This window comes from Drosophila albomicans, chromosome 4 (genome assembly GCF_009650485.2).
Source record: "Drosophila albomicans strain 15112-1751.03 chromosome 4, ASM965048v2, whole genome shotgun sequence".
NCBI lineage: Eukaryota > Metazoa > Arthropoda > Insecta > Diptera > Drosophilidae > Drosophila > Drosophila albomicans.
In genome coordinates, this window is record NC_047630.2 from 136,254 (window position 1) to 160,904 (window position 24,651).

At 37.1% G+C, this 24,651-nt stretch overlaps 2 protein-coding genes across 4 annotated transcripts in view; one reads left to right on the forward strand and one right to left on the reverse strand.

The window, feature by feature from the left end:
- The window catches only part of LOC117573250 (uncharacterized), an 81,482-nt gene extending 63,381 nt beyond the window's left edge, over positions 1 to 18,101 (forward strand). For 2 of the 3 annotated variants that reach the window (XM_034256325.2, XM_034256324.2), the window contains exons 17-23: positions 758 to 924; positions 1,752 to 2,043; positions 2,753 to 3,110; positions 3,189 to 3,287; positions 16,881 to 17,043; positions 17,105 to 17,231; positions 17,292 to 18,100. In XM_034256325.2, the coding sequence (XP_034112216.1) occupies positions 758 to 924; positions 1,752 to 2,043; positions 2,753 to 3,110; positions 3,189 to 3,287; positions 16,881 to 17,043; positions 17,105 to 17,231; positions 17,292 to 17,453 (1,368 nt within the window). In that variant the 3' untranslated portion in view covers positions 17,454 to 18,100. Of the gene's footprint in view, positions 1 to 757; positions 925 to 1,751; positions 2,044 to 2,752; positions 3,111 to 3,188; positions 3,288 to 16,880; positions 17,044 to 17,104; positions 17,232 to 17,291 lie in introns of all 3 variants that reach the window. The other variant, XM_034256318.2, reaches the window with a different exon arrangement.
- Positions 9,800 to 11,463, reverse strand: LOC127565790 (uncharacterized). The gene is made up of 2 exons (XM_052006312.1): positions 10,175 to 11,463; positions 9,800 to 10,106 (listed from the first exon to the last, which is right to left on the reverse strand). The coding sequence occupies exons 1-2, from the start codon at positions 10,473 to 10,475 to the stop codon at positions 10,093 to 10,095; spliced, it is 315 nt and encodes a 104-aa protein (XP_051862272.1). The 5' UTR covers positions 10,476 to 11,463; the 3' UTR covers positions 9,800 to 10,092.
- Positions 18,102 to 24,651: the final 6,550 nt, after the last annotated feature.

Here is a 24,651-nt window from a genome sequence, read left to right on the forward strand (position 1 = left end):
GAACACCAAGATCTCAGAGACTATAAGATATAGAGCTATAATTTTCCGACAGCATTTGTTATGTTTGCACGCAGATCAAGTTTGTTTCAAATTTTTGCCACGCCCACTTCCGCCCCCGCAAATCAAAAAAATCGAATAACAAGCGTAATTTTAAAGCTAGAGTAGCGAATTTTAGTATATACAATAATAACTATAGTAGTTATGATCCCTGATTGAATTTAGTTGCGATCAGATAAAAATTGTCGAAATAATTAAAGAAATACTTTTGTATGGGCAAAAACGCCTACTTACTAGGGCTTTGTCAGCTTTGGCTGACAATCTGGTATATTGCACCGTCGATGGTATACTTTGAATGCGGTACTACATCGATATACCGCATATACCATTTGGTATATTTTCGGTATTTTTGCAATATATTTGATATATTTTGAGAATAATACCGCAAAATATATTGCTTTTATTCAAAATGGGTAGCTTGTATCTCACAGACGAGACTGTAGCTTTCTTACTTGTTCTATTACAGTCCTAGATCTAGGTTTTCATTTGCATGGAGAGACTAACATGGTTATATCGTCTCGGCTTATGACGTTTATGTATTCATACATATATATTTATTTTTGACACAATGTTATAATACCCTTATACCCTCTGGGTAGCGGGTCTACAATGTTTTACTTAATACAATGTAGTGATTAAATTAAATATTTATTTATATATGATTAAGTAATCAATTTTAACTTTTTATAATTTATAATAGGCCTGCATATTAATGAACAACATTCAACAGTTAAGAGTTCAATTAGAAAAAATGTTTGAGTCAATGGGCGGTGATAAGTTAGAAGAGGATGCCGCCAACATTCTTAAAGAACTGCAACAGAACTTAAATTTGGCACTTGACGAATTAGCTTCGCAATTTGCAATAAGGTAAGAGTCGTTTCTTATTTTTCAGCATTTTATTTTTCACTAGCATATAAAATAAAAATAAAGGATCTTAACAATAATAACCCATATTATACAAAATTCTATTTTAATTACAAAATAAAAATTATGTTTAATATTTATTAGTTCGATCAAAAAAAAATGACTTTTGGAAGTTGTTGAGATCATTCGCATTCAAAAAAAAAAATATTACAAATATTAAGCCGATAATTTTTAATTTAAATTTTAGCTTAGTCGCATAGCAAAACTTTATTTATATTAAATTATATTATATGTGAACATATTTGAAAAACACAAATTTTAAATATTTGCTTATAACGATTACAAGAAGAGTGTATATCCCATACTAACATAAAAAATGTTCCAAAAATAAATTGCGTAAAGACAACCTTGAAAAGACAGAAAAAGGGCAAATCTAGTGGAAACGCTGCGTTATTTCTAACACCAATATTTATTAAATTATGTATTTAACTTTATTTGGTTTATTAATAGAGCACTACATTCAAAATATACCATAGAGTACTAGACCTACCAAATTATCAGCTAAAGCAGCTGTATTACATTTTTGTATTTTTTTGCCATACAAAAGTATTTTTTTAAATAAACTTCCACAATTGTCATATGATTGCATATTTCTGTAATTTTCTGCTATTCAAAAGTATTTCTTAAATAAATGTATACAATTGTTATCTGATTGCATACAAATTTGCAGGAATGATAAATACAATTTGTAGGATGGAAGTGAAAGAAATTGAAAACAAACTTAAGGTCACTAATAAGAACGCTAACACTATTACCATATATACTTTTAGCTTGGAGCCACGCATAACCCAGTCGGTTCGAGAACTGGGTGACATGTTGCTATCAATTAAGGGTGGTGGCGGTAATATCGCTCCCGGAAATCAGGCGGCACAAAGGAATGCTGTTGCCGTCGAGGCAGATGATGTGCTTCGACCACTAATGGATCTTCTTGATGGATCGTTAACATTGTATGCCCAGTCCTGTGAAAAGACGGTGCTTAAACGTTTACTGAAAGAACTATGGAAGATAGTTATGCGAATTTTGGAAAAGACAATTGTACTACCCCCAATGACTGACAAAACTGTAAGTTTTAATAATTTAAAATATAAAGATCTAAAACGAGGAAATTTATGTGTAAACGATACTTAATAATTCTACAGTATAATTGACTGGAGAACCCAGATGCCTTTCGGGGAGGGTAATGTCTCCTAAGAGAGGCCTTCCAATGAATTGATTTCTGCTACTGAGAAGCGCGAGATAGTCCAAGGTTTTTCAGACTTACAGCCAGCTGTAAGCATCTCGACCTAAATACCATCTTCACGTAAAAAACACATTAATGACGGATAACTGGGTCACTGGAGTAGTTACCCGCGCCCGTGTCTTCCTTTGTCTTCAACCCATCTCTTTAGATTGATAATATGTTCAATCTGAATGAACACAACCAGTTCTGTCCTATGTGGGTTGGCCAAAACTGTTACGTTCTGTTCGTCATAGAGCTAAAAGTCACTAATTGCCGATCACCAAGTGAATAGGACCACATCGTCTGTCCCCTACAAACATTATTTTCATTATTTATAATAAGATTTCACTGAGGGGTAGTAACCACTTTTATTCCCATTTTTGCGACTTAAGTGAGCGCAAGTGGGGGTGTCAAAAATCTAAGTAGGCATAAGAGGATTATAATAATACCAAAACATTTAAAAATTTAAAATTTTTTTTTTAGTTGAGTACCAGCGACCAAAGTATTCTTATTTATTTCTATTAATATTTAATATTTATAATTACCAAATAGATGATGTTCAAGCACTTGACCGACAATGCAAAAAATTTGGCATCAAATGCAAAAATTGAAGATATGGGCCGACTATTTAAATCGCATATGGCTGGAAAACCAGACGTAAAGAGTGCCCTCAGTGGTGTTATGGATATTTCAAAAGAAGTTGAAAAGAATTTATCTCCAAAACAGTGTGCTGTTCTTGATGTTGCTTTAGACACCATAAAACAATACTTCCATGCTGGGGGCAATGGACTGAAAAAGACGTTTCTTGAAAAGTCATCAGAGCTGCAAAGCTTACGATATGCACTTAGCTTGTATACTCAAATGACAGATACGTTAATTAAAACATTCATTTCAAGCCAGGTGAATGAAGGTAAGCACAATTAAAAATAATAACTGTATCAACTGCAATCTTCACAGCTAAGGTATAATTTTTATATTAAAAATATAGTTGATCCTGAAAATGCAGATGAAAGTGTTGGTGAAATTTCTGTACAAATCGACCTATTTTCTCATCCTGGCACCGGCGAACATAAAGTGAACGTTAAAGGTATATTTACAAATTTTAATATTTCTATTTCAACTAAGCTAACCAATAAAGAAACCCTGATAAGAGATGGTCCCTGTCTGCTGGATTTGGTTACGTAGCAAGAGGCCAACTCAAACGCAAAATTAATGAACAAACCCTAGTCCTGAGAGCTTGAAGAAATTTAGAACTACAAACAAATAATAGACCTACAAATTTTTTTTTACAAAAGCGATTTGTTTGTTTGGCTAATTCACTGCAAAACAGAAAAAACAGCAAACGTTGTGAGAAGCTTGATAATTATTTAAGTGTAAAAAACCTTCATTGCTGCAAACACTCGAGTACCGAACTGTACTGTTATTAGAGCTAATAGTCTGAAATAAGTGTAAAAGCTAAATTATACTTTAATTAGATGTACCATACCTTTATCTTCATAAAACTCTATCAAATTGCTAGATCTAAATATATAGTATGTAGGTTTTCATACCGATGATAGACAGACGAAGCTTACCACTAGAATATGAAGACTCATAATTTTTGATTGAATGTTGAAACAGCAGTGCATTATTATTTAAATATTTTGATTAATATTTCGCAAATATGTTGAAATATATCATATTTAGTATATATGAAGTTATATATTAGAAATATACCATAGATGACAAAATATATGCGATTATCAGTCAAAGCAGCTAATACTTTATTGCAGCGGTCTGTACCAAAACTTTAGCTTCAAAATCGCGGTTTGTTTTCCGAGTTTTGTCAATTTTCGGAGAAGAATAATATTAGTGAAGACTAGACTATTTTGCGTTTAAATTAATAATATTTATTATTTAGAAGTCCGTTTGGATATCGATAAATTATCGTTGGAATTAATTAATTTTGGTCAACGGCACTGGCGTGGGAACGCTGATTTAGCGCCTAGTGCCTGGTGCATGCCCCAAACACTCGGCGACTACTGATTTGAAGAATTGCATCCGGTTTTTTTGAGTTCCATGCTAACTTATACATACTTTATGGGGTCGGAGATGGCTCATTCTGCCTGTTACATATGTGCATTTCCTACCACCACAAGGTTATAATACCCTTCTACCCTTATAGGTAGCAGTCTTTTTTCATATTCCAATAAGTTGTATACATTTCTAACACTGTCACGTACAAGGACTTGCCATATAATACCACTAACCTAAGAATACATAGATATGCCAAACAGCCACAATATTGGTTTCTTTGAGAACTGAATTATTTCCACCCAAGCCATAACAATCCTCATTAAGCAGAAAAGATTAAAAAAAATGTAAGCCGCATGTAAACACACAGTATCGGAATATATTTGTGTGTTTACATAAACTCGTACTTACAAAATGCCAGGCTAACAAACTATCAACAGAACCAACGTAGTCCTTGGACACTAAATTGCAAAAATCTATGACTTGAGCATTTGGAGTCGTCTTCGTTCTATAGATATTCGCCGCTGAATATCAAAATTGTGAAGTCTAGTGTTGCAAATCTTTTATTGTTGTACTGTGTACTTGAAATTATGAAAACAAAAAGAGTACCGGTAGTAAGGGACTGGGCACGTTTTCTCTAAGTAATATATTTATTGGGTCTGTAACTCAATTCGTGTGGTTTGCTAACAGGTGGCGCCGTGTGACTATTCTATCATGGTTTCAATATTCCAGACATGCTCTGGAAAACTAATGTTATTGTCCATCTGTTTCAATATATGTAATTCATTTGAAGCGTAAACAACATTATTTTTGATACACTCAAATATGTCGAAAGTTTGGGCCTGGAAAAGTGTTTTTGCGGGGAGTTCTGCTTCATTACGGAACTTTATGGTGAACATGCTCTAGCTGAGCGAACGTACCAAAAGTCGTTCGCAGGATTTAAAAGTGGTGATTTTGACTTGGAAGGAGCAGAACGTCCTGGGCAGCCATTTGTTGGGACTAGAAGGGTGTGCTGTATTATGAGCTGCTCAAATCGGGTGAAACTATCAACGGAGAACGCTACCGAACACAGCTAATCCATTTGAAAAGAGCAATAGCCGAAAAAGCCCGGAATATGCGACAGGTTACGATGCAATTATTTTCCATCATGACAAAGCGCGGCCCCATGTTGCCATTCCGGTTAAAAACTATTTGAAATCAATGGATGGGAAGTGTTACCCCCCGCCTTATAGCCCAGACGTTAAAAGTTTGAAAAAAAAAAAACCGCACTAAGTTATAGACATAATAGTGTTCTCTCTGGATTGTGTGAGTGACAATTTTGCTTCCATAAATTATTAGTGAGTGCTAGTATTGTTATGTTATACCCTGTTCTTATAATTCTCCTTCTTTTGATCCCTTTATTAATTCGCTACACTTTCTTTGTTGTCTCATCGGGAAAGTTATTGGTGACATTAACATTAGTGGAACAACTTGGCTGTCATATTCTTACTCCAGCGCTTTAAGTTCCTGTCATAAACACAATTTTCTTGATGATGTATATCTTGATTGGGATATCATTATGCCAAATAAATGTTATCCCAAATAAGTTATGTAGAATGCTTGATCTCATCTTTGTTCTTGTTAGTCAGTCTTATATGGCTTCCGTTCCAAACCTTTATAAGCAGAGTGGTAAGTCCACCTTCATTAAGGTCAGAACGCGTGCGTCAGTTTAATAAAACTAACTTTACTAAGCTGTCCATGCTCCTAGCGAATACGTACTGAACGCATATAGAGAGCGCAATAAATGTGTTTTATAAAAAAATAAATTTGGTTTTTTGACAGTTGCGTCGCGTAAACCAAGTCACAGTTTACACGGGATTTAGCAAACATTAAAGTTAAGGAAATTTATGGTTATGTGGTACGCTCCTCAGTCGGGTCCGCGTCTTGGGTCCACGCGGAACAAGTCTTTGTTTGGTGTCGTTGGGCCATTTGATGGTGCAGTACGTTAGAACGCCAAGCTGCAAAAAATAAAAATAAAAATAGGGAACTGTGGTCCGGATGAACCATTTACATACTCATCAATTAAAGGTATAGGTATAGGTAGGACCGGCTGCCCCTGTTCGGGACAAAGCATAGACCAGTGGAGGTCCCTAGCTGTACCGGTGGAGCGTATCTTCGTCTCAGAAGTCGCACAGTATGGATGCATTTATGGCAAAAACCAGCAGCATCCTAGGTGGTAGCCGTGAAACGTCACGAAGATCGTTGTGGCACGGCAAATTGAGCTATTTAAGCCGGAGTCCGGATAACGCTGGGCATCTAAAGAGAAGATACTCAAGTGTTTCCTTAACTCCGCATTTCCTGCACTGATCACTGTTCGTGATACCCAGCTTTACAGCATGGACAGCCGATAGACAGTGACCAGTTAAAATGCCTAGCATTAGCGTGCAGTGTTTCCTTGAATGCTGCATGACGAATTTGGTTACGTTATTGTTTATTGAAGCACCCCTCTGAAGTCTAGAGCGCACTTCAATTTCAGGGCCTAGCGTTCGCAGGGATATCGGAACATTGCACATGTTACCGACTTCGAGCCCAACCCCCTCTTTGGCGAGAGTGTGTGCGATCTCCTTGCCATCGATGCCCTGGTGGCTTTGGATCCAATAGATACGCACGACCGCAGATGCGTTCAGCGACTCTATTGCTCTCCTGCTGTCCAGGACAACGTTGGAGTTGACCACATCAGAGTGCATTGATCTTATTGCAGCCTGATTGTCAACAAAGATATTAATCGAATTGTGATTGTCATGTGAACCCCGAACCACTTCTGCAGCTTTTCCAATGGCATCTTCCTTGAAGATGCTGCAATGGTCAGGGAGTTTATAGGTGTGTTTGGAGACCGGGTCTGGGCAGTATACGGCCGCACCGACCCACAGTGGGCGATTTGGTCCCGCTAGCGGCATTTAATTAATAACTTCTAAACTAAAATAGATATTTTCAGTCGGGTTTTTTTCACTGATCAGAAAAAAATCATAGAATTTTTGAAGTTAAAAAAATTTTTTTTTAAATTTTTTTTAAAATTTTTTTTTTTAATTTAAAAAAATTTGGTTACGTTATTGTTTATTGAAGCACCCCTCTGAAGTCTAGAGCGCACTTCAATTTCAGGGCCTAGCGTTCGCAGGGATATCGGAACATTGCACATGTTACCGACTTCGAGCCCAACCCCCTCTTTGGCGAGAGTGTGTGCGATCTCCTTGCCATCGATGCCCTGGTGGCTTTGGATCCAATAGATACGCACGACCGCAGATGCGTTCAGCGACTCTATTGCTCTCCTGCTGTCCAGGACAACGTTGGAGTTGACCACATCAGAGTGCATTGATCTTATTGCAGCCTGATTGTCAACAAAGATATTAATCGAATTGTGATTGTCATGTGAACCCCGAACCACTTCTGCAGCTTTTCCAATGGCATCTTCCTTGAAGATGCTGCAATGGTCAGGGAGTTTATAGGTGTGTTTGGAGACCGGGTCTGGGCAGTATACGGCCGCACCGACCCACAGTGGGCGATTTGGTCCCGCTAGCGGCATTTAATTCAAATTTTGAAATTTAAAAATCCGTTAATATTTTTTCACATATCGATAGCAGATGCTTTGATTAGATTTTTAAAGGCTTTTTGAAAGCTCTACGATCAGCTGATCATCAGCTGTGATCGGTCAAACACATCATATGATTTCGCAAAGAGCTTTACACAATTTTTTCTCTTTGCGCGCATGGAATTTGAGTTCCTCGGAAATTTACAATTTTTGATGAATTTGTTAGAAGTTTGGTTTTTTATTATATTCAAGGAATGTATTTTCAAAAAAATCAATGTTTGTGACCGGTCTATAAATGTGTAGCTCATAAAACGTAGTGGTAATTCAGTGTATTAACAACTAGCCCGGATTAGCGTACACCTGTCTTTCGTGGAGTAGAACTTAATTTGTTCAACTAAGTCCAGTCTAACTCCTTTATTAGCCGAAAGTGTGAATCAGTGGCGTTCAAAATGTGTAATATCAACTGCTATTCTCTGCTAGCCTTGAAACTATGGTACTTTTTAGACACAGTGTTAGTACCAAAAAGGGATCTTTTTTTAGTATTGCACTCAGAAGTCATCCCATTTTTTCCATCATCCCATCATTTTTTAGATAAAGTTTATATATGAAATATGTTAATTGAAGTTCAAATAAAATAAAAATACAACAAAATTTTAAATATAAAAAAAAATTTTTTTAAATTAAAAAAAAAAATTTTAAAAAAAATTTAAAAAAAAATTTTTTTAACTTCAAAAATTCTATGATTTTTTTCTGATCAGTGAAAAAAACCCGACTGAAAATATCTATTTTAGTTTAGAAGTTATTAATTAAATGCCGCTAGCGGGACCAAATCGCCCACTGTGCGACCCCTTCATATATCTTCGACGCGTCGGTGAAAAGGTTGAGTGCTTCGGGAATGCATAACCCTTCTCGCCAGCAGTCCGGTTCCAAGTATATTGTGTTTATGTGGTCAGTACTGGTAAGGAGGATAGTATAGTCCAAGTCTGTAGTAGTCTCTCTACCAATGGCGCTGTGACCATAGCCAGTAGCGCTTGACGCTGTGTCCTTTCCATGTTGGATAGGTACGGCCTTTTTTCCGTGGCCTGCCACTACACTAGAATACTATAGGTGAGGATAGGGCGACCAACAAAGCTGTATATCCACCGCATAAGATTAGGAGAGAGGCCCCAAGTGCAGCTAAGCATTTTTTTCGCTATGTACAAGACTCCGGTGGCCTTCAGGCCTTAGGCAGGAAAATGACTTTAGAGGTCCCCCAAGAAATGGGGATATGACACCACGCGAGGCACACCGTGTAAATTTCCGATAACTATGGAACAATCGGAAATTTGCTGGCTTGCAGCATCGCTGGTAAAAGTCCATCGAGACCTGGCGACCTTACCTTTGCAAAGAAGTCGATACCCCAAATAATTTTGATTGTAGTGATTAGACCGGCAGGGAGTCTCATAACTGGGAGACTAGGAAAGAGCTGCCAGTCATTGTTCTATGTTCCAATACATCCCGGGAAATGAGCTAAGAGCAGTGCTTCAAGAGTTTCAGCGCTGCTCTCCGTCCACACTCCATCGCCCGACTTGAGCAAACAGGGACTGGAAGCCTGCTTGGACACCAGCTTCCTCAGTCTGGAGGTGTCTTTTATGTTGTCTAGGTCTGAGCGGAAGGATCTCCATGAGGACTTTTTAGATGAGCGGATCATCTTCTTGTAGGAGTTCAGGAGAGATTTGTACTCGTCGCAGACATAGAAGTTATCCGTCTTTTTAGCAAGTTGGAACATACTAGTGAGCTCGCTACGAAGCGATGAGAGATCTAGGTTTCAGCAAGGTGGCTTTGATCGTCTCGTCGGTCTGGAGAGCTTACAGGATCGGCGGAACGCAGATAGTAGCCCTTCTGAGAGGACATTAACTGATGTTTCTAGGTTCTGAGCCGTGTTGATTGTACTGGGTGGACCTAGGGAATTGGTAACGAGACTGGAGAATTTCACCCAGTTCCACTCCCCTACACGGGTGCATTCAGTCACGATGGTTAGTTCCTGCACGTTACGAGAGGTGGGACCTATATAAGTAGATTCCTCACCTCTAGGCTAGGCTTAGCTTATTGTTAAGGATAAAATGAAGTTATGACTCACCCCTTTCGTTGATATCGAGACTTCTCCAAACGCTATAATGAACGTTGGCGTCCGTGCCGATTATAAGTTGCTTTTTGGAGGAGCAGACCATGTCCACCAATCACCGCAGATCTTCTGGTGGAGCAGGTTCGTCACGGACCATGTAGCAGGATGCTAGCAGCAAACATCCAACACAGCTCTCCAGCACCACCACGGTCAGATCGTCATTGCTAAAATTAGGTAGTAGATGAGCTTTTAACTCCTTCCTTACAAGGATGGCAGTTCTCAATCTACTTACCAATGTCGAGACGTATAAGTTGTAGTTGGGTGACTTCAGCCCTGCAACCGTGTTGCCCGACGCTATCCACGGTTCCTGGACCAAAGCCGCGTAGGCGGACCCTTCCTCTAGTGCGAGGAGGAGAAGCAGTTTTAGATTTGTGGAGGTTAAGCTGCAGCACACTCATTAGAGGTTTGCACACTCGCAGGGCCGTCTGCATGGACGGTTCCTCCCCCACCTCCTCCGCCAAGTTGAAGTGCAGAGTGGCGTCAGTCATGCTCTCTAGCCTGAAATCTGACTCTACCTCCCCTGACCTCAGCATGTGAGTGTCCTTGTCGTTCGGATGAGGCGAAGGTACACGCTCCCTAAGCCCCACGCCATCTTCCCATTGCGCTATACAGCAGATCCTCGGCCTCCTTATTGATCTGTATGATCACGTGTTGCCCACCAATGGGTAAAGGTTCATCAACCTTCAGCACGGACCAATCACTCGTCGGAATGGCCAGGTTGTGCTTTTTAAGCAGCTGAAGCACCTGCTCGCCCTGCACAGCTATAGGGAACATGACCTCCGGCATGGACGGAATATTATTCCCGTCCACCACGCCCAGCTTGGACCCCTCCTATAGTCGGGTTGGGTCGTTCTTGCATGAGAGGATCTTGACACCATTCATCCAGCCAGTGCCTTCGAAGATAGGCATTGGATTGTCTGGGGCATTTTCCATCCTGACAAACAGTGCGTCGACCAGCTTACTATGGGTCAACCGCCACCGCTCTGCAGACATTTTCCCGTTAGGGTCCCCTCTGTCTATGAGAGCAACAGCGAGATGCCGCCCGGCAGTTTCTGCAACCGTTGCTCTCTGTCTTTGTCTGTTCGAGTCCGTTTGACTGGAGCCAGGTGCTCGCAGCCTCTTGCTCACTGGGTACCTTGCTTGGTACTCTCAGCGGACCGTTGGCGTTTGCTTGCCGTGGACTCCACCTTCTTGTTGGCAGGGCCGGTAGAACCGGCCTGCATCTTATTGCCTTTAGGGAGGGGGCTTATTCGGTTTTCACACATCCACGTGTTAGCCCAGGCAAGCCTCTCCTTATCCTTGACAGACAAGTTAGCTATGCCACTGAGCCTTGCGTGAATGCGGGTCGTCGCCTTATTGATGCTGGCGATAGGCCGAGGTGACTGAAGAAGACGACGATCCTCCTCCACCGTAGAGATTGACGCAGCGCTCTCTTGGTCCGAGTAGATTAAGACAACGGCACCCGCGCCAGTTACAGTCCAGTGACCGAGAAAGTCTCATTTGCGAGAAAATCCTGGAAGATGTTAGAAATACTAACAAATTAAACGACTGTGCTGTGTGGAGAACAGAATAAGACTGACTATTTTGTCAGTGACAATTTATTACAAAGTTGCATGGAGTAGGCTTGGAGTTGCCGGATCTGCGTTCTTCCATGTGGCCGGAGAGAGGGGCATGTTAACTCCTCCCTCCTCCTCTCCGGCCGGATCGGAGAAGGATGGCTCGGTGACGTGTTGTTGGTATATGCCACGAACTCCGACGATATTTTGAATTTTACAATTATGTAAAAAAAAAACATGTGTTGTAATATAAAGTGTGTTCTTAATGTTAACGTTGCATTTTGATTATTTATTAAATAGCAACTTATGGCTAAAGGGCTATCAATTATTAGTTTGTCGGTGTTAGGGTTTCTTGTTTCTTAACTGTTTTTCTAATTTTTTGTTTGTGTAGTTTGAGTTTATTCATTCGTTTATCATAATTTTTTTATATTCTTGTTTTTGTGTATTTCACAAATTAATAGTAAATTTGCGTTAATGTAAGTTGATAAATGGAAACGATCCCGATGCCTTAACAGCGATTGTTGTACACATATACAGTCGTTAATTACACAACATCCATTTATTTTTGTAAACCACTGTGTATTGATGATCCCTGTGCCTTATCAGCGATTGATGTAGACATATACGGTCATCGCACACAGTAGTTTGACATGGCGAATTTTTGTTTCTTTCACATTTTCGTTGTTTTCTTTTTATGAGTTTTTGTGTATTGATGATCTCGGTGCCTTATCAGCGATTGATGTACACATATACGGTCATCACACACAGAAACTTATTGGTATAATTGTTGACAATTGTCTCGCACAACAGATCCCGGTGCCTTATCAGCGATTGATGTACACATATACGGTCGCTTGTGTGGCAATTGGAATTTGATTTTTGTTTGTTTTATTTGCACATGTTATATTTTTTTTGTCACTTCCTTTTGCACTTGCACGTCATTATGTTTTTATGCAGTTTTCTCTCTTTTGAATATGGGCAATTCTTGAAAATGGTAAACCACGACCGAAAAAAAAAATCTTCACATTCATCGTATTTTTTTTGTATAATGTCATAAAGAAATATCCATATTTTCATAATACAATGGATCCATAGCATACCTTAGTTGTTTTTATAAAAAAATTTGACTGAAAACTGACAAAATGTAATTTTTTCACTTTTAGCTATTTTTTTATGCATTTTTTTGTTTAATTATTTCACAAGGAAAACATAAAATATGTTTGTATTTTTTCTACCAAATCTCTTAATAGCAATCGAATAATAAGATAAAAAATGCAAATTGAGCGAACAAATTTTCAACTGTTTATTTTTATTTTGCTTCTTATCTATGTTCAAATCGTACGTTCGCGACCGAAAACATCATTTTATTGTAATTGCTTCGCATTAAGTGCAGGCAGGTGAATGAAACTTCATGTGTTAAGTTATTTTGGTATATATATTTTAATTATAAAAAATCGTTGGGGTTACTCTAACCAATCTTTTTTATTGATTGTCAAAGTAGCGTACGTTCGCGACCTTACCTATAAGCCTATGTCGATTTTTACTAGCGTCGCATGGATTTAAAAAAAAAAATTTTTTTTGTATTTGTTTTTGAAATAACTATGTCGTTTGCAGTTACTTATTACTTGTTAGTTATTACTTATTACTTATTACATTTTTTCTTGCTATTAATAAATTCCAGTACATATTTCATATTTAATAAAAAATTATTTTTTTGCTTTAAATGTTATTAGACACATTAAATTGAGTTAAATCCGTTTGTTTTTTATGAAATTTGAAGTTATTAATCAAAAAAGTTGTGGTAAAAATAAAAATTTAATAAATAATGCAACATGGAAAAATCGTACGTTCGCGACCGGAACTTAATTAAATTAAAAATAAATAAATGGAGATATTTTCTTGGGAGTAGACTTAATAGAAAGCTACATGATTCTATTTAAAAAGTAAAGTTGTTTTCTTAAAATATTCCGTCTCAATTCGCAGAGTTTTACATTTTACTGTATTAAGCCAAAGTCGACTTCTGTTTTGCGTACGTTCGACCGCATGTTTTTTGACAATATTATGAAAATTAAAAATCGATAAGCCCCATATTTACACTAACCAAAGAGCTGAACAAATGCTATCGAAGAGTAAAAAAAAAGTTTCAGGAAACGTTTGTTTTCGATTTTATTTTTTAATTTATCTCGTACGAACGTACGTTCGCGACTCGGAGAAATGTCCATATGTATTATTATTTTTTCACCATTCACTACAAAAATTTCCACAAAAACCCCGTCACTTATTCACTCACCTCAGCCTTTAAGGAAATTACAGTTCCAGTTACAGTCCTGTGACCGAGGGAGTCTCATTTGCGAGAAAATTCTGGAAGATGTTCGAAATACTTACAAATAAAACGACTGTGCTGTGTGGAGAATAGAATAAGAATAATAGAATTGTTGAAACTGATTTGGCCTGCACCCACCGTATCAGAGGTGTGACCGCTGGCGACACGCAGAGAGGATCTCTCCCCCCCAGTCACGCGTTCCACCGACGTTTGGGCAGACATCCCAGCCCTAGTTGAATTTTTTATGTGCTCCATTCCGAGGCTGATTTTATTCATGGGAGCCCCCCATAGCATTTTCAGTCCGACCGCTAGACACCTCGTATTATGGATTCTGCTTCTTATCCTCAGACAGACAAGTGCCCGAAAGACAAGGAGCAGAGCCCTCAGCTAGGATCGGCAGTACCTGTAACATCGGCGCATAGTAGAGATTTGCTACCCGATGACTGCTTCTTATCCTCAGACAGACAAGTGCTCGAAAGACAAGGAGCAGAGCCCTCAGCTAGGATCGGCAGTACCTAAAGTAGCGAGTTCAAAGTAGAATAAAAAAATTCAACCGCTATATCCAAGTTCGTAGACAAAGAGAGTTGCGACCAGTCAGTTTGAGATATAAGCAGCGCAAGTTTCTCAAAATCGGTTTTCCGAAAACAACGTGAACGCTCACCACAACGTACATTAGACTCTGACGCAATATATGGGAGCTCCAACGAAATTTCTAAAGTGGGATGGTAAGGATCTTCGGGCGAAGATATGAGAGATGTTCACGATAGAGAACACGAATCTGGGTCTAAAACAAAAATAAAGTCTAGAGACCTGTTTAAACAATTTGAAATACCATTAATCTGAGACAATGATACTCCGAAAAGACTATCAATAAAAACATGGGATATAGAGGGGCAAAGTCCATTAAAATTCATGACGGAATGCCATGATATACCAGCAAAATTGAAATCACCAAGGGCTATAAAGTGATCACGATCAGAAAGCATGTTAGAAATGTTATTAATTATAGAAAAATGAGCTAAATACAAAGCATCATCTGAAGCAGGAGGGATATATGAGTAAGAAATAAAAATGTTAAAGCTACCAAAGGATAATTTTACAGCCACTAGCTCAATATCAGAAGTGTGATCAATTAATTCTGAAGCAAATTGGGCGTCTACTGTAATTAAAACCCCACCACCACGACGAACCTTGCGATCACGTCTGTATAAGGAAAATCTACTAGAAAAGATTTCCGTATCAAGAATGTCATTCTTTAACCATGTTTCAGTAAAGGCAATGACATTGAAAAGGAAAGATAAACTATTTAAATGCAGGTCAGTAAGTTTACTGCAAATGCCTTTTACATTCTGATAGCCAAGAAGTAAAGAGGATGTTGCTACTATTAGGAAAAGAAATCGGAGACCGATTTTTCTTTTTAGCAACAAATTCTTTGACTAATAGGTGTTCCGGCCAAAATTGTTTACTGCACATCATGCTAAATTGTTCAGCGGGTATACTTATTTTAAAAGATGAAATCTCCCGTTCGTACGAGAAATTAAATTTGTCCACTTTAATACTGGCTTGAAATTTGGACTTAATATAAGCCCGAACACCATCAGAGACGAAAATCTGCTTAAGCGGTGGCACCTCAACTAACGTGTTGCGGACAGTTAATGCAGGAGCTGGAGGCGATTCTTCAATCGTTACACCACTGCTGATATCGACTGAGGATTGTGGTGGTGGAATTTCCTTAACCATCTCCATCTCAGCCGATAACAAAATCGAAGTAGTAGCTGGTGATTCCATGCTTAATGACGTAATGTCATGGTGTGGAACTTCCAGAGCTACCGAGGGTTGAGGGGACGGAGAACTAAATGACATTAATTCGCCAGCAGGTGGTCCGGATAAACTTGGGACATCAACAGGGACAGAAAACTCAATTGGGGCAATCGACAGACGCGTATTGGCCTTTTTACGCTTCGGAGACTCGGTCAAGAGATTCATACTTAAAAAAACTCTCCGATAGCTTCTCCGCTTTGGATTCTGCGTTTTCTTAAACGCATTCTGCGTTTTCTTAAGCCCGCCAATACATCTTTAAGACCAGTACACGTCTGCCATATAAACCCAGCAATATCGCGTTCAGAGTCCCTACAGTGTTCACAAGTCCATCTCAATCCTGACTTGGGTGAAATTATTGTACATAGGTCAACAATACGGCCGTTAAAGCCAGCACATTTCTCATGTGCAACGTTGTCGCATAACCAGCAACAAACAAAACCCATTTTGGCACCAACCGGCACCCGGCATTTCTTGTTATAGCAGACTAACATATTGCTAAAACAAAGATTATTAAACCAATCAAAAAATTCAAAAAGAAATAAATCAAAAAAGGTAAATTAATTGCAAACTAATATGATCTGTACTTACGAAGAGCACAAAACGCAGAGAGTATGCACAGGTCGAGCGAGACGCAAGGTAGAACGATAGCCAACTACAACACCAAAGCTAAGCTTGACCACACAGTTTGTTGTTATATTTTAGGAAAAATTAAAACAATATAGTTAATACAGGAGAACACAGCGATTTAACAATCAGTAGTTAAACACAAATTAGTTGTTAAACACAATGTAATATACATATATAGATATGAAATTGTAAAAAATCACAAAGTTTAAGAGGGAAGAAAAAAAAACATCCGACTTCGACTGCGAGAGTTTGTTTGTACCATTTCGCATAGTAAAAACCACAAAACACCCGCTATTTTTGCATAGTCCTAACAAAAAGAATGAGGAAACGGTATGCCCAGGTACAGTCGCGTTTAATTTAGTTTTGATAGATTCATATTGATTTATAGATTTTTTGTTAAGGTATAATGTTAGACTGAACAGACAGATAAGCAAGCTGCATACAATTTTAAATAAATCATAAATTAAATAAGTCAAAATTTCAGAGGAAAACGAGGACGTAACCGCCTATTTATGTTACCTATATTTACTATTTAATATTGGTGGCTTTAGAAAACAAAAATTACATAACACTACTGATCTCTATTTAAATTTTTCTCAAATTTATTTTAGTTGTGGCTGCTAATGACTTAAAGTGGCAAATACCGTCCGGAATGTTTAGACCATTTGTGGAAATAAATCTCATTGGACCGCACCTTCAAGATAAAAAGAGAAAATTTGCAACCAAATCAAAGTCAAATAACTGGTCTCCTAAGTATAACGAATCATTTAGCTTGTAAGTATATTGTGATCTTATATTACAGATATGTACAATTTATAGAGTAACTTTAATTTAGTGCTATTGGCAATGAAGAGCAGCTTGATTTCTTCGAACTTCACATTTGTGTTAAGGACTATTGTTTTGCACGTGAAGATCGGCTAGTGGGAGTTGCTGTGATACCTTTAAAGGATATTTCTGAAAAGGTTTTATACTATAGCATAAATTAATTTGCATTTCATAAATATGTATTCTTTTTTATTTAGGGATCAGTGGCTTGTTGGTTGCCCTTACAAAGACGCATTGAAATGGATGAAACTGGTTGGACAATATTAAGAATATTATCACAACGCAATAATGATGAAGTGGCCAAGGAATTTGTTAAACTTAAATCTGAAATTCGACAAGAGCCCACAATGGGCACATAAGCATTCGTATGTCAATGTAATCCAAAAGCGAAACCCTAATGAAATAAAAGGGTATTCATATTATCACCAATATTTTAAACATTCACATACAAATAGTTTATTGAACTTGAAATACATAAATAAAAACATACATCTAAATATAATCTGTGCATAATGATATTATTTATCATTCTTGGTTATATAAATGGCTCAATCCAAATATCGATTGTAAGGGAAAAAACTCACACAAGCAAATCTCTCTAACAAAATAAACATGTAAACATTTTGTAAACCTGAATCTTTAAAACATTCATTCATTTGTATACTATTTTTCTGATACTAAAATCATTTGCACATATTTCTAATTTTGTAAATAACTAATTGTATAAATATAATTTATGTCCCAACAATTTGTTAAATATATTTAATAATACTTAAGCAACTGTGAATATTAATTTTAGAAGGGATGAGATGCACCCATGTTATGCTTCATTTGTGATAGAATCCATATGTTATCTTATCTTTAAGCTTGGCAGGATTGGCAGGAATTTCTCACTTGGTTTAAATAAAACCGATTGATGACGATGAAGTGGAGTTCGTCAATGTTTCGAACTGTGGATCCGAATTGAAGATGACCTTCCTACTCATGAGTGACATATTGGAGCATCTCGGCTGTTAACGCTGATGAAGAATATATATAAATTATAAAATACGTCTCTTTATTTACTGCATCCACTTCGAATTCTTAAGCAATTTAGAATAAGTTAAGTTGTCACTGTTGCCGTTGTCGTTGCTGCCGTCGTCGCGTCTGAATTTGCACTGGCTACGCACAGGCCTATGGTTTTTGAAATGCCTGGTCTTACGTTATACTTTATGGCGTCAGAGATACTCCTTATGCCTGTTAGAAACATTTCCTGTAGACCAAATGTCTACCGAACCGTTTTGCAAAATGGAGATTATGCAGAATGGAAGAGATTAGAGCATAATTAGCACCAACTTTTCAGAACTATAAATACATGTTTTTATTGCGAAAATAATACAATAAATTCAAAATGGATATTAACATAATTCATAATCGAACAAGGCTGAATTTCCAATTTGTTATCAATTTAAATTTTAATTTGAATATGTATACAATAGACTATACAGAAGTACGAGCAACGGCACACTAACCACGGCACAGATGCGGTGCCAAGAACTTTTAAGGGCCAACATAAGGGCAAAAATGTTACTATCCCAAATTGTCAAACACAAATACTGCATAGAACAAACATAATTTAAATCCATACTTATCTTATCTATCTTGATGACGATTGTCGCCCAAAGCAACTCAGTAGACGTTTTTGCACATACTACAAAAGTATTTCCTTAATAACTTTCATAATTTATATCTGATAGCAACCGAATTTTCAGGAATCACAATTACTATAAATATTATTGTACATACCAAAATTCGCTCTAGCTCTAAAGTTACGCTTGTTATTCGAAATTTGAAACAAACTTGATCTGCGTGCAAACATAACAATAGACCTATAGTCTCTGAGATCTAGAGTTTCATATGGACAGACGGACAGACACACAGGCAGACAGACGGACATGGCTAGATCGTCTCGGCTATTGATGCTGATCAAAAATATATATACTTTATAGGGTCGGAGATGCCTCCTTCTACCTGTTATAATACCCTTCTACCCTAGGGGTAGCGGGTATAAAAATATGTAATTTTTCATTATAATAGATGTTTTGTTTAATTTTGTGCAGATCAAACCGAAACTGATCAATTCGTAAAGTTGCGAAATATGGCAAAGTTTGGATTGCAACATTTGTAAACATTATATAAGTAGAACTTTAATGTTTAAATAAAAACATAACATAATTACTGTTAGAATGTCGCAATGACTAGAAGTTTTTTCCGCGCAACTCCTTATAAAACAAGTAAGAAAGCTACAGTCGATTGTGCTCAACTGTGAGATACCCCCCTGCAGAACTGGAGGTGTCGATTGGCCATGGGTAAGTGCTTACCTCGCCGATCACTACATGGGTACTTACTAAAGTGACCCTATAGTAAACGAACGTCGAACCACCTAGTTAATAAATATATTCGTATTAAAGCATAAGTACAAAATAACGGCAAGCATCGCTTTCGTTTTTGTTATTTTGTGGAAAGGGCATACACAAGATTAAAGACAAAACTTCGATTACGTTTTACATCGCTGTTTGTTTACGCGTCTTTGTTTTATTTTGTGCTACTCTTTTGCTCAGACGCAGCTGTGTTTGCTGGCTGACGAAATTTTGCAAGCATTTGAGTTGAGAACTGCAAAGCGGATCAATCGATCAATTATTAGTTGAGTTACTTAAAAAATAATATATGTATATTATGTATTATATGTTTAATGTGTAAAATATTCAATAAACAGATAATAAAAGTACGACAAGCAGTTAGCATAATGTATAGTTCTACAGTGGAAAACGACAATGTGCCTAAAGAAGAGGAAGTGGAAATTATGACAAAAAAAATCTACGTTATGGAAATAATGACAGGGGATTGCGGCCCTAAAAAAGAAAACAATTTCTTTGGTGTTATGATCGGTGAGTATTTTAAAAGATATGTATTTAATAATCATTATTCACTTCAATCTATTATAACTTTTTGAATCCTTTTTATTTTCAGATTCAATAACTGAGGACCAGTTGAAAAAGGCCTTACAGCTAAAAAAAAAACGATATTTTAAAAACTCAAGTTACCTTAAAAAATTAAAAGTATCCGACTTATTAAAATAAAGACACATTAAAATTTAATAAAAATTTTAATTATAATTGTACATTTTTTTAAATTTATAATGGCTGACCCTTCCATGGGGTCCGATGTTAGTACTTACTGGTGGCGATTGACACTATTTGCGGACATTTCATACAAAAACGGAAATTAAAGAACGCATTGCTAGGTGCCAGTTTGTAAGTAGTGGTGGTCTGCTGGTAAGTGCTTATTCCACCAGCAACGAACTAGCGCTCAGAACTGCACTGATTACGATCTCTATCTGGCGCAAGAGGTCTAAGTTGAGGAAAGAAGATAGCAGACTCGCATCCCTAGCAGAACAACTTGAACGATCCGAGGACATCTCGCAGCTAAGCAAGGGAGGAGTTCACCTAAGTGCATTGACTCCTAAAATGCTTGCGCTGGCCTTGGACCGAATTCTCGCTGACTAAGGCCACGGGCAATCTAAAGCGGCTGACGCCGCAGCTGATGCAACTTCCGTCGTTGCCGAACGTATTGCTGACACATATCCCGTTGCTGCTGGCCGCTCAGAGAGAGCTAGTTAGAAGTCCCGATGCGGCAGGTTGCCGTTGGCATGGGCATGGGTAATATAAGCGAATCTGAAGTTTATCAAGTTTTAGTTTATACCGAACCCATAACCAGAGCAGTCGCTCTCAATAAAGAATAAAAAGTAAACCTTATAAATCTTATATTCGAATCTAGTTAATATTTACACCAAAATTCGACTTTAGCTTTAAAATTACGCTTCTTATTCAAGTTTTGTTAACTTGCGGGGCAGACGTGAGCGTGACAAATATTTGAAACAAAAAATTATTAAGCTCAATCTCTTATAGTTTTTGAGATCGAGTGTTTCATACGGACAGACGGACATGGCATCTTCTCGGCTGTTGACACTGATCAAGAATATATATACTTTATAGGGTCAAAGATGCCGGCCTTGTAAAATTTTTGCGGCGACATTTCGTTCCGCAGTTCCCAGCACAAAAAAATTGACAACCACTTATTTCGCACTCATATCGCCAAAGTAAAAATAAGCATCAAAGTGGATAATTAAAAGAAAGCGTCTGAGGTTTTTCTCGTTAAGATAAATAGCAGTAATTAATTATGTCGAGTCGCAAGAGTATAGGTATTGATTGCGATTTCATCTATTTTATTGATTAATAATTAATTGATTACTTAATAATTTTGTTTTTACTATTTCCATGCCAAATTTAGGGTTATAGGTTTCCAAAAACGGTTACTGTAAAATTTGTGGAATTTGCAAATATATTGCTATTCTGGCAACGTGCAAAAAGCAAAAAAATAACAAAAGCTGGATCTTATTCTAACCCAGTACTTTTCGTTTTTAGCTACTCCGGTATCCACAACTTGTTGGTCATAATTTTGTTATCGAAACGTTTCATTTCTTACTACTGAAACAGCTGACTTGTGTTTTATAAATATCGAGAATATATTCCTTTTTTATATTCAATTGACTATGTGGATAGAACTCACATAAAGATTATTTCATGCCGCATAGATGCATTATGCGGAAACAACATACATATAACAACATACAACATACATTCATAAAGCCTTTTCTCTTTTACACAACTAAACTATTTTAAAAAACACCGCGAGAGTTCCATGAAAGCGTTCCACTTGTCCATTTGTGAAGTGGTGGTTCAATATCCATTTTTTAGAAGTGATCTACATATGTATGTAATTGTCTTCGAATTGGAAGAGACTTCATTATCGCAATTAATAATTTTTGCTTGAGGAAACAAATATAAAAGTTTAATAATGGGGACTTTCACATCCATTTTTGCGTGAGTTATACTATAGCAAATTTTGAGAACTTATCAACGCAAATAAGGAATTTTTTCTGTTGAAAAAATGTCCATTTAGACATACGAGCAAATGTTTCTTTGCATGCCTAACGTGTTTCGCATTTGTGCATGCATGGCATTTAATTACCACTTCGTTGGCTAAATTTGTGAAATTCGGGAAATAATGATCGTTTTACTGAGCAACTCTATGAGAGCGATTGTGTTATTTAACACCAACACATGTTGCAAAATAGCTAACGTTGGCTGATCACAGTGAATCGCGTTTACTAAGTTGGTATTAATGAGCGATTTGATTAAATCGAATATGTAATCTATTTGTAAAATTTATTAGGTGGCGGACTTCCTACTAAAAATAATGGTGTGTCTATTTAACGGGATTCTGGGTTCTTGGAGAACAAACTGGTTTTCAAACACCGACAAAAATAATTCGCTGCGAATTATCGCAGCATCTGACTGCACTTTATTTTTAAAATTGTTTACATTATATCTGGACAAAGCATCCGCTACTACATTTAATTTGCCCGGTTTGTAAAAAACTTTTAAATCAGAAACAGCAAAAGTGAGCGGTTTATGGTCTGTAAAAATTTTATTTTTCTTTGAATCTATGTATATACATAGTATATATGTATTACATACATAGATAATTTTGCAATTTACACAAAATCCAGACAAAGGCTAAGAACATCTTTTCATTTGTAGCATAGTATGTTTTGCGTTGCTTTAGCGTTCGCGAAATCCTTTCTAATTAGTTGTCCTCCTTAAGACAGATTTGCACCGATACATTTTAAAATCTTATTATATATGTACATACATATATTATTTCAAAACGTCATCAATGGTGCTTTAAATAATACGCCGCATTCTTCAATACAAAAGGTGGACGGCAAACCTCTGACATTAAATCTAGGGTTGTGGAAAACTTTGTCTGGCATCGGGTATCGATCGCTCATTTATCCTTCCAAAGTTGATTACCAACCGTTTATTTTTATTGTCATTGTTATGAAGCCCAGCATGGCTGTTTTATGTGGATTTGGATGGTCTAATGATGTCGTTGCTTACGGAAACTTCAGTTGGGTGCGGATATAACCTCCTGCCCAAAGTTTGTATGTATGTATATCTGAAGAGATATCGAAAAAGAGTGAAATAAAATATGAAGAATAATAGCACAAAAAGCAATGCACAAGTAGCATAGACGCTTCAGTATTAGCTAGACTCCACGTGTATCAAAACTATACGACATTGCTTCGATATCTACATATGTATGTCCATATGTATGTATGTATGTGTATTGCGAATCGTGGCAGTGACCAAATTGTTAAAGGGTAATTCTCTAATTTGTTTTGGTATTTAATAGTGTTATTTTAGTATGTATTATAACCTATAATAGCGTCAAATGTGTTTAGTGTGTCAAGCACAAAAAGTTGTGCAATTTTTTCAAACATAACACATAACATTACATAACACATTTATTTATTTATTTAAAAAGGTGGGTTATCTATAATTAAAATTAATAATATTAACACTATTGTTAATGCTATGGCTGCAGAGGCCTTTAGCTTGGTATTTAGATATTTACATTTGGTTGCTTATTTTATTATTATTATTAGAGAAGCTGATATGTATTAGTTTTTTTTAAGAAATTTGTATTCTGTTTTCTGGGTTTGGGTTTTGGAGGTTGGATTTGGGTGGAGGTTTTGGAAGAATAGATTTTGGATATGAGAGATTGCGGTGCAGTCTGCTAGGATATGTGGGATGGTAAGATCGAATCGCAGTTAGGGCAGGGTAGTATGTTGTTAAGGTTATAGAAGTGTTGTTGTGTGAATCTTGTGTGACTAAGTCTAAGTCGAAATATATTAATTTGGTCGCTGCTGCCTGTGATATTGTTTTGTTTTATATTTTTAAACCCGCTACCCATAGGGTAGAAGGGTATTACAACTTTGTGCCGACAGGAAATGTGTGTAACAGTCATCTCCAACCCCATAAAGTATATATGTATATCTAGCCATGTCCGTCTGTCCGTATGAACACCTAGATCTCAGAGACTATAAGAGATAGAACTATAATTTTTTTCGACAGCATTTGTTATGTTTGCACGCAGATCAAGTGCAAATAAAAAAGTCGAATAACAAGCGTTATTTTAAAGTTAGAGTGCGAATTTCGGTGTATACAATAATAACAATTGTGGGTGCGATCAGATAAAAATTGTCAAAGTTATTAAAGAAATACTTTTGTATTGGCAAAATCGCCTTTTTACTAGGGGTCTTAGTTGCTTTGACTGATAATCTGGAATATTTCGAACCGTATAGTATATCTTGAATGAAGTATATACCTATTGGTATATTTTTAACATTTTGGCATACTTTAATAATACCGCAAATTTGTTTATTTTTTCCCCCCTAACCACTTGGTCAAACTAGAGTATAAAGCATCTCTCATACAAGAGCGAAAAAATCGCAGCGGCAGCGACGCGAATAAACGGCGTGATGTTTTCCGCGCCAAAATCAAAAATGTGTACACACCGCGGCGAATTTATTTGCGGAATTTTTATTTGCACGTGTGAATGACAGCCATGAAAAAAAACATTCCCCAAAACAGCTTAACGCATAAACGTCAC

Coding starts and splice junctions, on each gene's coding strand:
- LOC127565790 (XM_052006312.1), bottom strand. CDS start 10,475: ATGCTGAGGTCAGGGGAGGTAGAGTCAGATTTCAGGCTAGAGAGCATG.